Genomic DNA, 13,096 nt, shown 5'->3' with positions numbered 1-13,096 from the left:
GTAAGTAAACACACACACACATACGTATCGTTTGTGTTGTTTTCCAAATCTAAAAGTAAACTTCATCCCTTACATTTCCTTTCAGTTTCTTTCCAAATTCCCACCCCGGCCACAAAAATCTACTAAAAGCGAAAATCGTAGTAATATTTCTGACAGATGTCAAGTGTCACGTCATCATGTGTGACATGTGTCATTTAGGATGGAGCAGGGTCTTTTGAACGAATGCACGACGCCCACGCCACGTGGCTCACAATGGCTGGAAACGGTGAGATAAAAAAATATTTATTATAAATATAATAAATTTTTAATGAAAACAAATAGTGGATTCGTGTTCTGCTATTTGAGCTCGTTTCAACGATATGTCACATGATAAATGATAATCAGGAAAATCCTATTGGCAAGTTGCACTTTTACATTTGCTTGAGATACACTTGGAGTTAGTACATACTTGCTAAATTTCGCAGAAATTATAAAAAATAGTTCAAAATCGTATTTTAACAAATTGTAGGCAATTAAATTTTGAGTGGTGAAAAAATAAAACTAGTGGTGTATGGCATCGTGCCTTAAGGCAAATTGCTGGAACTTCCCGTACCGTAATGATATATTCGAGAAATTTTAAACGTTTTCAAATATATTATTACAAGTACTGTATCTTTTATTATTTTTGCTATCTTGTTATCATATCTGAGCAAATCAAATGTAAATTATAAATAAATCAATTTATCTCCAGAACATTAACAATCGTTCGTCATTTCATTTCGAATTCAATTTCAAAAAAAAATAGTTGCCTAATTTACACAAAATTGAAAAAGTGCACCTGTATAGTCACAGTCTAAACGCATTTGCAAATAATTCTGTGCGACATTTTCACTTATACTGTGCTTAGCTTAGCGGCATTTTCACATTTTTCAATAGTTTTCACAAAATTGAAAAAGTGCTCCAGTGTACATGAACAGTCTAAACGCACTTGCGAAAACATTTGCACGAGAGTGGTGCTTAGACTGTGCTTAGCCTGGGTGATTTTTTTATTTAATTTTATTTATTTATTTATTTTACCAGCCGTCGGTATAATAATATTATAATAAGGCTTAAGTCAATATTTTATAGGTTTAATACTAATTTAATTAATTATTAGCTATTTTATTACTTATTTATTTATTATTTAATTTATTTAATATAAACTAATTTATATTTAGTTAATTTTAATTATTTTTAAATATAACTAGTTTGTTTGTTGCAAGTATTTTTTAAAAATTTAATAAATATTTTAATAAGCTTTACAATACTTTTACAATATAATTATTTTATTTAACAAATTTTAGGTTATTTTATAAATTTTACCAAATTTAAGTGTCTTATATTATTATTATTATTATTATTATTATTATTATTATTATATTATTATTATTATTATTATTTATTATCATTATCATTTTTATTATTATTGTTAAGTATTTTTACAATATAAATTTTTTTCTTTTACAAATTTTTAGGTATTTTGATGAAGGAAATATTTTGTTTCACAATTTTTTAAATTTTTTTAAAATATAAGTTTTTGGTTAACTAATGCAAATTACAAAAATATTTTTGAAAAAAAAATTAGAAACAAACATTTTTTCCAAAAGCAATTATTTTGTTAAGACAAGCAGAAAGTTCTTTGAATCATTTAAATCGGACGCTTAGTTCACTCGAAAACTGCCATTTTTTAACATTTAGCTCCGTATCTTCGAAACGGCTGGAACCGCCTTTGCCAAAAACTAATCAGCTCTTTTCCCTATCGATAGGAATCGAATGTTTTTTGAACCATTCAAATCGGTTGATCCGTACGCCCGAAAACGTGGGCGAAAAATTGTATCCATACATACATACACACACACACACACATCCATTTTTTCTGAAGTATGCCAAAATGTTCAGATACCCTACGGGAAGTTAAAAATGTTTGCAATTATAAATTTAATATTAAAATTGTTAAAATTAAAAAATAGTTAATCTCCTTACAAGAAAATTCATATTTGTAATATTTTTGCAGCCCGATTGTCGAATTTAAAAAAAGATTAAATAACAAAATTATTTATTCCATTAAAAGTTCCGACACTTGATGTGTGTGTCATCATTCAGTAATCTAAAAAATATATTACATAAATACAAAGTTGATGATAAATATAAATATATAAAAAAAGGAGGAAATTATATATAACAAACCAGGAAAAACAACAGAAAAAATTAATTATGATGTAAAATTGATTGAACACTAAATTTGTGTAAAATAATACTAACTATTATATTAACAAACGAGAAATAGAAGGAGCACATATTGCCCTCCTATATTTAATGTTATTGATAGCGGTGCATTGTGGACACTGATCAAGGTTACAACAAAAAAAAATTCATATTAAATACTAGCAATAGTCATAAACGACTAGTTATTTTTTTCATTTTTACTATTCCTTTATCTTTTCCAGCACAGTAACCACAGATGTCTCTGCAAACGCACGACTTGCAGAGTCGTCCTTCTAGGAGACTCGACCATCTCCAATTTGTCGAAATCGGAGATGTGGCCAAAATTCGAAAAGCTGAATTGTCTAAATCTGGGCATCGGTGGTGATAAAATCGAGAATGTTTTGTACAGGATTAAAAATGGTGCCCTGGACGAAGGGAATTTCCAAATTGTGGTTTTGTTGGCTGGAACCAACAATAATGGTGTAGATGCTGGTGTGATGTTTCAAGGAATTTTGGAGTGTGTTAATTGTATACATGAAGCTGTTCCTGATGTTGATGTTATTTTACCAGTAAGTAGAAAGAGAATAAATAATTTTTATAAATATGTGTTTTTTCTATTATTTTATTATTTTTAGACGCTTTTGCCTCGTGGAAAGTACGACAATGCAAAACGTCGCATTTTGAAACAAGTTAGCGAATTAATTCGAAAATTGAGGGACGAAGAATTTGCAATGCTGAAGGTAAATGGTAAATTTAATTTAATACTCGTTAGATACTTGAAATTATTATTATCGTATATTTTGCCATAAAGGTTATGAAGCCTGAAAGAGTGCATGTGGTGGAGATAGACAAAGATGTGGTTCGAAATGGACGAATTTCCCAAAACTTAATGTACGACTTCGTACATTTGACGGATGCTGGATATTTTTTATGTTTCAGTCCGATTTTGGATAAAATCGTCGAACTTTTATCGTAACGCATTTTGTAAATGGCTCTTTGCATTCGACTTTTGTGTACATAAAATTTTAATTCAGTTCTTTGTTTATTACTTTTGTTAATTAACTAAATGATAATTATTATAGAACGTGTTGAGAAAAACTTAGAAGATTACATAATTCAATTATTACTCTCTTTTAAGATAATAAGTAAGATAATGAAGAAAGTAGTAAGTAAGGTATGAAAAAAGCATTATATAGCCTAATTTATTTATTTTTTTAGTTTTAAAAACGTTTAGAAAAAAATGTACTTTTATTTTATTTTAATAATTAGATGCATCAATAAAATGCTTTTGTTTCTTTATGGTATAACTTTCAACATACATATATATACTAGATGACCCGACAGACATTGTCCTGTTCCCACGCCTACAATTTTTTAATATCCTATACTACGATTTACCTTTTATGCAAAAATAATAACTATTGTTTTTTAAATTACTCTTCACGCCAAAATGCATATACATTGCATTTAATTTAAAAAAGTGAATGTCAATTTCATATATCCAATATGCATCAAATTTCCTTCTTGGTCGAAATTTAATATAATATAATAATTAATATAATTTATTTTTAATTAATGTTTTGTATCTATAATTTGATTGGCAATTTTGCTTATAAAATAACTTGGAATAATTAACGTGTTTGTTTCTTATTGAAGTTGTTAAAAGTTCAATTTGAACTATCAAAATTTTGTTTATGATTAATGTTAAATTTAATATGCCGCTTTTTCATTGTGATCTATCTGTAATGTTTTGAGCAAGTTTTGGTATCCGAACTAATTTGGTAAGCAAATCAAATGAATATAAATTATAAATCTATTATATATATATATCTAATAATTTTCATAAATATTGACAAATGTCATTTCACATTTTTTTAATGTCAAAATTACAAACATTGATTTTTAATTAGATTTAAACTATAAACAGTGATTTTGAATATAGCATTTCATCTAATTCGGATATAAATGTTGGATATATCTATATATGTATATGTTTTTGAATTATATTTTTTGAACTGTCAATTTTTTTTTTCAAAAATCATAAATCTTTTTTTCTCGAATTTTCCATAAATATTGGCATTTGTCATTTTATTGTTTTGTTTTTTAGTAAATATCTGTTAAAATTTATTGAAATTTATAAAAATAAAATATTAATATTTTTTTTTTTTTTTAAATTTCCTATAACCTAAGTCAGATATATATTCCCACGATGAACTAATAAAGTTTAAAATCGGTACAGTAGTTTGGGCGTCCATCGCGAACCCACATTGTGACACGAGGTTTATATATATATATATATATATATATATATATATATAGCTTCGTTTTATGTATAATAACATCATGGTCCTCGGTCGTAATGAAAAGATATAGAATTTTATAGAGCGTGCGATATTATATTATATATATTATGCGCGCGCGAATCATACAAAATAACAAATTTCGCTTCTCTTTACGATTTTGGGGCGTTGTTTCATTATCTGTCCAAGATATTATACACAAAAACATATAAACACACACAAATAAATACTATATCTATATATAGATATGTATATAATCATGATTCTGAAGGTCCAATAAGCGCACTCAACTTTAATAAAAAAATATTACATTTTTTTATAATGTTCATTTCAGATACATACGTTTTGTCTACAATTCTGCCGGTCATTAGCGGGAAACTAAATTTTATATTATAATATCATAAATAAATTTGACACATTTCATTTTCATCAATTAGATGTCACGAAAGTGCTTGAACGACTCGGTTGGTTTTTATTGTGTTAAAAAATTACTCTCTATATCTTAGTGTTGAAATTTTGCAAATTTTGCAGTGATATTTAGACATTTTTTGTGTGAAATGAAGGGAAACTATAGATCAGTTCAAGTGATAAATTAAAAGTACAATATTAATAACGCTAGAATAATTCTATACATGACTTTTAATTTCAATTACTTTGTTCTATTAATTAAAAATATACGTAAATTTTAGTATCTAACTGGAATATATATATATATATAATATATATATATTATATATATATATATATATATATAATATGTAGGATTTAATTTAATAAAGATTTAGCTTAGTCTGCAAATGTCTTTGCGCTAAGAGCATGTCTTAACAAAATCTCTCCAAGATTTTTTTGCTTTATGCTCATATTCTTTTCTGTTATTAAATAATATATTTTCTTATATATATACATATATATATATATATATATATATATATGTATATAATATTTGCTAGATTAATGAACGCACATAATTTGTACAGCAGATGTTTCAACAAAAACGTCCCCAAGACATTATGCTTTATAAAAATTCTTCTAACATATTATATATATATATATATATATATATATATTTATACGTATACTTATATTTATAACATATTTTCTTTAAAAAACAAGCACACAATTCGCCAAAAATAAATACTATTCAATACTAAAAAGTATTGCGTTATGTTTATAAAATAATAAATTTAGAGAAAAAAAATCTAAGAAAAATGTTGATAGAAAAAATGTTGAAGAAAAAATGTAAATATAATATGTATATTAAGAAATTACTGATGATCCTGTTTTAATGGATTTGTTATTTACAATATTATTTTTAATACACACTTTTTATGTGTTATGTTTTGCCTTCAATAACTAAAATATAATACATTTAGGTTCGTGTTCATCCCTTCAATAACTTTCAATATTTTATTTCATTTCCTTGTTTTGTTCAAACAATTGTATATTTTCATACTATTCAGTAGTACTAAACTATTTACGAAAAAAATACTTATAGCTTTTTTAAATTGAGACCTACTATACAAGCCACCAGGAATAACATATATAAATAAATATTTTTTTATAATGTTATTTGAACAAATTAGTTTAACATAAAACGGACTTTTCACTTGACACGTTTCACTTTTGATCGACAAATATTTTTTTCTAAAAGAAATTTAATCGCTTCAACAACAGATAATAAATATCTTTTAATAATTACATACTATTTTTAAAATTTTTGACTGCTAACATTTTCCAAGAATATATATTAACATTTAGTCATAATAATTCAAAGTTATTCATTACTAGTTTCAAAAAAAAAAGAATTTTGTAAAAGAAAACTCATTGGAAACTTTGTCCATTACGCCCCGTAGTGCATAAATTCTATTATTATGATTTGTAATTAAAAAACTTGTTGAACTTAATAATTAAGATGTAAGATGATATATATATATATATATATAACTGGACATCTTTAATATTTAATATCAATAATGATATTTATGATAAAAAAAATAAATCCTGATTTTCACACTGGGTAGTTTAAAAAAATGCAATTTTGAATATAATTTAGAAATCAAATGAAAAAATATAAAAAATTGAAAGTTTGTAGTTATATTTTGTTCAAGCATTTTATACAAAAAAAAATGTTTTTCAGAGTACAATTGTATTATTTCTTTAAAACTGAGTGAGCAATATATAAAGTTTTTTTAAATTTGCAGAATTTCTACTTATACCTTTTCCTCTGTAAAAATTGAATAATTAAAATTAACATATTAAAAATAAATTTGAACAATTTGCAGTTAATTTTTTCATTAAAAATAGAATGATATTTTTATACGTTATCGCCTATTTAAAATTATAAAAACATATACATCAGTTTTGATTTACTATATCTGTAATTCCATTATTTATATAATTCTAATTATTTATTACAATAGCACACACATTATTTATTACAATAGCTCGTTATGTCCTGAAAATAGTTCATTTTGAAAATACTGTTCGAAAGATATTTATAGCATTTATAATCAACTGAAATATAAATATGAATATTAAATAGATCGTGGACAATTGAAATTATTTCATTATTAATGTTAAATATTTTTTCAATACCTGAAGAAGATAACCTAATAGTATTAAATTGGGGTTTATTAAAATGTCGCATGTATATTATATTTGAAATGGTAGTAAAGCCTCTTACAGAACTGCCACTTTCTCTGTTAATATTAAAAGCCTCCCAGAAGACTCGAACTTCGAAGATGTAAGCTTATTATTATGCAATAAGGAAGTATCTTCTGAGATTTGTTGGAGGAGGAACAGAAATTAAAAAAATATATAGAATTAATTAAATAGAAAATCTATAAAATATTTTTTTAGAAGTACTAACAATTTCTAATGCGAACGTAAGGCGATTATTACTTGGAATACAAAATTTACAGTAGCAAAAAAGATTGATCTGATTAATAAAAATATCTAGAAATTTACTGCGAGACATGCCGGTATATATACTATGATAAATACTAAAAACTAAAAAATAAATTTTTATATCTTTTTGAGCTATTTGCAAGAACATAACCCAAGGACGACTGCTTCTTGGAATACAAAATAGGACATGTATGTACTACTGAGATTTATTGGAGGAGGAACAGAAAAAAAAAAATATATAGTTAGAATTTTTTTTAGATGTTCTAACAATTTCTAATGCAAACATAAGACGATTAGTTCCTAGGATACATAATTTACAGTAACATAAAAAATTTGGTCTGATTAATAAAAATCTCAAGGTCGTACCATTTGTACAAGAATGCTGAAATTTTATTGCAGGACTTACATATGCTGTGGCAGCAAATACCAAAAACAATAAAATTCTATAAATCACTTGAACTATTTACAATAATGCCGATTACTTACTGGCATACAAAATTGTCAAATGCAAAAACACTTTGGGACATATAGGGTATATTATCTTCTTATATATAAAAATGTTTCGCAAAATGTGTTGGTAAGCGCATAACTCAACAACGTCTGGACCGATTTGGCCAATTATTTTTTTTAAATGTTTGTTAAAGTCCGAGGATGGTTCTTACAGCGAGGAAAAATCGAATAATTGCCGGGAAAACTCTAAAAACAGCCCTTTTCTTTTTCTCAAACAAACGTTTTCTAACTAAAACGTAGAATCAATTTGAGCTTTATTGCTATCATATAAAGTTCATATTACATTACAAGCACTCACTGTATACTCCTTCTAAACGATTATTCGGATTTTGATAAATCTTTCTGAAGTTTGTTAAGGAAATTTTCTAGGATGTATGTGATTATAAAGTACTGGGATGTATGTGCAACATTGTAGAAATAAATGAAGAAAAATGCAAAAAACGACATGTCATTGTTTGCATTGAAAATAAATGAAAACTAACATCTGCCAAAAATTTCAATTTACTCATGAACCTAGACAATATTAGATTATGTATAATAAATTTATGATTATGAATAAGAAAAATGAAATGCCTACATTATTATAGCCGAAAAGCAGCTGAGATGTGCCAGAAATTAAAATAATATAAAATACAGTATATGTATGGCAGATTCAATGATACACATATAAACATGATATGAGAAATTAATTCACTTAAAATATGAAATTAAGTATTAATCAAGGCCGGTCCTACCTTTAATGCGATGCATGCGAAAAATACGAGCGCACGCCTTAGGGGGCGCCAACACAAGATTCGGACATTAAATTTTTAATATTGTTTTTTTTTCAATATATAATTTCTTTGCACCTTTTACTAATATTTCCACAATATTTTTAGAATTCGTAAAAATTTCACTTTATAACAACAAATGGGAAAGTAAAGATGAATGCATACAATTCGGCACTTACGATATCGATTAGGAGAAATTTAAGATGCAATAATAAAAAGATGCTTAAATAATAAAAAATTCAATCAATTTAATCCAACATGAAGTACCAGTGTTATGTTATCATGGTTATGGTTATGTTATACTGTTTAAAATACTTCAATATTCAATATAGTGTTCTACATTTAATATCGCTCGTATTATAAATGTATATGAATTTTGGCGCGAAGAGTAATTTAAAAAACAATAATTATTATTTTTAGGTAAACGGTAAATATTAGTATATTATATTAAAAAAATTGTAGACATGGGTACAGGACAACGTCTGTCGGGTCATCTAGTATATATATATATATATATATATATATATATATATATATATCTAATATTTTCCTCCAATCCATTATTTACGTAACGGATTTCCATCGTTTCATTTATTTAATGCAGAAACCAACTATAATCTTTATATAGTAAATAGAGCAAGCAAGCAGTTTGGGGAAAGGGTTGTTTTTGCCCTCAAGCACACACACACACACGTATGTCCTTGGGGGATTTTTTTCCCCAATTAGTGTCCAAGGATATAAAGGAAGGAAAAAGTTAGCGGCTTCGTATCGGAAACTGGATTATCTCCATATTGTAAGGATAATTCGATCGCGATATTATCGACGAGCCGAAAATAGTTAATAAACTTGTAGGAAATAATTAGATATCTTATATATTAAATTCTTCTGTAACTATGTATGAATGGTTAATCCTCCTAAACTATAATGCGGATTTTCATGAATCTACCTAAAGTTTGTTCGGGAAATTTTCTAGAATTTTTTGATTCATAGAAATATAGTTAGATTGTAGAAATAAATGGAAAAAATTACAAAAAAACGCTTATCATTGTTTGCCATTGAAAATATTTAAGGCATAATTTGACATTAAAAACAAATGAAGACTGTCATTTGCTAAACATTTCTATTCACTTATAGACTAAGGCAATATTAAAATATAATAAATTCATGATTATAAATAAGGAAAATGTAATGTCTACATTATTATTGCCAAAAAGCAGCTTAGATGTGCCAAAAATTAAAATAATATAAGATTTACGTCAACATCTGACAGGTGGTGCAGTCTGCGCATGCGTCTGTCAGTGATCGCACATCAAACTTAGCCTATAATTCACTTTGACAGATTATTATTTTTTAACTTTTAAATGCAGTCGTATTTTACCATACTTTACTAAATCACAATACAAAAATAATTTACTTTTTCAAAAAATTATCTAGAAGTTTCATTGTGTCAAAAATTCATATGTTTGTTATTGGATAAGAAATATTTACTCAAGTCAATGGAGAGTTTTGGGTCTGAATATTTTTAATGTGCTCCAATTTGCATGGAATTTTGGAATTAGGTTCATCTTACTCTCAAGTTTAAAAGTAAAAATAATTTAGAATCATTTGCCACTTCCCAAGGAGATGACGTCCCTTTTCAGTGAGGCAATTGTATCTCTTTCAAAATAACATCGGATATCGATAAAATAACTAATTAGAAGAGAAGAATGTTTAATAATGTTTTTCAGAAAAGAAATTACTTTTCAAGATACTAGCTACTGAAAATTTTAACAAAAATCATGTATTGAACAAAATTATATCAATTAAAATCTTAATAAATCGGTGTTTCATAAAGTGTTCTAGGAACAATATTAAGCTAGATATGAAAATGGGGTTTTATAGTACTCAAAATAAGCTTTAAAATGACTATTTCTACGTGTAAAATGAGTGAGCTATCATGCAGATAAAGGACGAATACAATGTTTTTTTTTTATTTAAATCAAATAGTTTATGAGTGCCATTTCCACCAAAATTAAAAATAATCGTATTCCCTCTAGAATTAACTAGGTTTACTAGATCTTGATGGATTCTAGAAAATACCATAACTTTAGTGCAACCGATTTCCAAAAAGCTCATGATTTCATGAAAAAAAAAGTATTTATAAAAAACAACCAATTTCTTATTATGATATCTCTGAAAGAATAAAAGATACGTATAAAGGTATATAGATGAAAATTCAAGACCTTTTTCTTACTAATTATTGCTTTGGTAAAATTTATGATAGAGAAAATTGTAGCTAATTTAATTACCTTTAAAATAGTGTATTACAAGTTCTGATAAAATCAGAATTAAAACAGTTATATTTTGATCGTGGATTGAATAGAGCACATGTGAACAGGATTTGACAAATTAATTCACTTCAAATATAAACTTAAGTAAAAATGTATATTGAATTATTAGTGAAAAAAAAATTAATTTAGATCGCAAATTACTAAAAGCCAGTTAAAATATGGTACGTAATTATAAAAATTATAGGCAACATTTTTGAAGCAATTATTTTGGGTAGAAAAATCCAAGGTGATATTATACCTATACCGCGAATGCTGTATATTAATTCTTTCTGAATTTGTTATACCTTTTAAAAGATTTCAATTTTCAACACGTGTATCTATGCTATGACAATAAATACATGGTGATAAATTTGGAAAATCAATGTTTTAGCTGTGAATAAACAAAAAATCATTCATTAATACATCTACATCTACAGGTATGACTAAAAATACTATATAACCCTTAAATGCAATAAAATAAATTGAGCTATTGGAAATAAATTTGTTCTATAAATCGCAGTGTATAATTTTTGATATACAATTTTATTGAACATTTTTTAATAATTGTTAAATAGATAATTAAAGTGTTAACTGTGGGAATTGAGAATAATCATTTTATTTGAAGCAGTTCTACATTTAACATCACTCATACATTGGTGTAAATAGTAATTCGAAAAACAATAATGATTATTTTTAACTGAACGGTATAAATATTAGTATAGGATATTGAAAAAAACGTAGATGTGGGTACAGGACAACGTCTGTCGTGTCATCTTGTATATATATATATATATATATATTTTTGAATATTCTTGAATTTGATGTTGATATATATGTTTAATTTGAGTTTAATATTCGGGCGTAACATCAATAAAAATAGTATGAGTTTTTTTAAAAAATTTTATTTATTTAAAATCCATACGTTTCGGCTAGCATCTTAGCCATCATTCAGTGGTAATCAAGTTAACTATAAAAATTGGAACTAAATAAATTATATGAAAGGAAATTTCATGGAAAAACAATAATAATAATAATAGTAATAAAACACTTACAATTTTGTATCCTAATATAGCATATGAAACCATTATTAATCCATGGTATGAGTATGTGCACATTGATAAGATATGTATTTTTTAACACAAACATCACAAATGGTAAAACACACTAATAATCATGATAACTTGACAAGTTGTCGAAACTATGTATTTACTCTTCGGAGTTTAGGATAGAAATGTCACAACTTTCTCAAAGTAGTTTTTAGCATGTGTTGATATTTTTTGGAAAATTTAAAAGGCGATGGGATTTTGTTATTTTTTAAGGAATTTTGACACGCTATTAAGAAACCACGTGTTCGTTTCGATAAGGGCCGTATTGTCATTGCGTTTATTTATGACTCTGTCGTTATGTAATTGTAAAAACAACCCCTCAGCGAATCTTCTTTTAATTGTATTCTCTTCAAAATGTAAAATTTTAGGGTTAAAAAAATCGATATTGCGATTTAAATTTTTAATATGCTCAGTTAACATTGTTTTAAATTGTTTGGGATTTTTTGAATTATTTTTGTGTTGATTAAGGCGTTTACTCAGGTTTTGGCTAGTTTCTCCAATATAAAAGAGTTCGCAATTAGAGCAATTAATTTGATATACTAAAATCCTGAGGCGGTCAAAATTGAACTTAGATTTCATTTGTGTAAAAATTGAACTAAGGGTTGCATCACAATTACATACCAACAGAATGCCACATTGTTGAAATAGTTTTTTCCACGAGAAATATAAATCTTTTACGTACGGTAGGCAAATGACACCAGTATATGATTCTAAGTCTAAACGGTTTTTATGGTCTGTGAGGTCTTTTTGTTTGTTAAGAATGTAACTGCGTCTGTTATTTATGACAGAGTTGATTATGTTCGTAGGATATGAGTTGTTTTTCAGTGTGTTTATAACCAGGTCAATGTTCGTGTCCCAGAAGTTTTGTCAGATAGTAATATGGCGTGGTCTGTTAAATTATTATTGTCGCTATTTTCTTTAAGAGGGTGGTATGAGTGGTAATTTATGTATCGTCCGGAGCTAGTTGGTTT

The 13,096-nt window shown here is 26.3% G+C and overlaps 2 protein-coding genes across 2 annotated transcripts in view; one reads left to right on the top strand and one right to left on the bottom strand.

Annotated features, from left to right (window-relative positions):
- Positions 1-13,096, bottom strand: part of LOC113367185 — a 103,502-nt gene that overhangs the window by 28,559 nt on the left and 61,847 nt on the right. The gene's annotated exons all lie outside the window — the stretch shown is intronic.
- On the top strand, positions 200-3,199 carry LOC113367763 (platelet-activating factor acetylhydrolase IB subunit beta homolog). The gene is made up of 4 exons (XM_026609343.1): positions 200-265; positions 2,466-2,792; positions 2,859-2,963; positions 3,035-3,199. Exons 1-4 carry the CDS (start codon positions 200-202, stop codon positions 3,197-3,199), a joined length of 663 nt encoding a protein of 220 aa, XP_026465128.1.

Source organism: Ctenocephalides felis, unplaced genomic scaffold (assembly GCF_003426905.1).
Source record: "Ctenocephalides felis isolate EL2017-DRISC unplaced genomic scaffold, ASM342690v1 CF-g0.4_SCAFFOLD_01170, whole genome shotgun sequence".
NCBI classification, from domain to species: Eukaryota; Metazoa; Arthropoda; class Insecta; order Siphonaptera; family Pulicidae; genus Ctenocephalides; species Ctenocephalides felis.
This window is presented reverse-complemented; position numbering and strand designations above follow the sequence as displayed.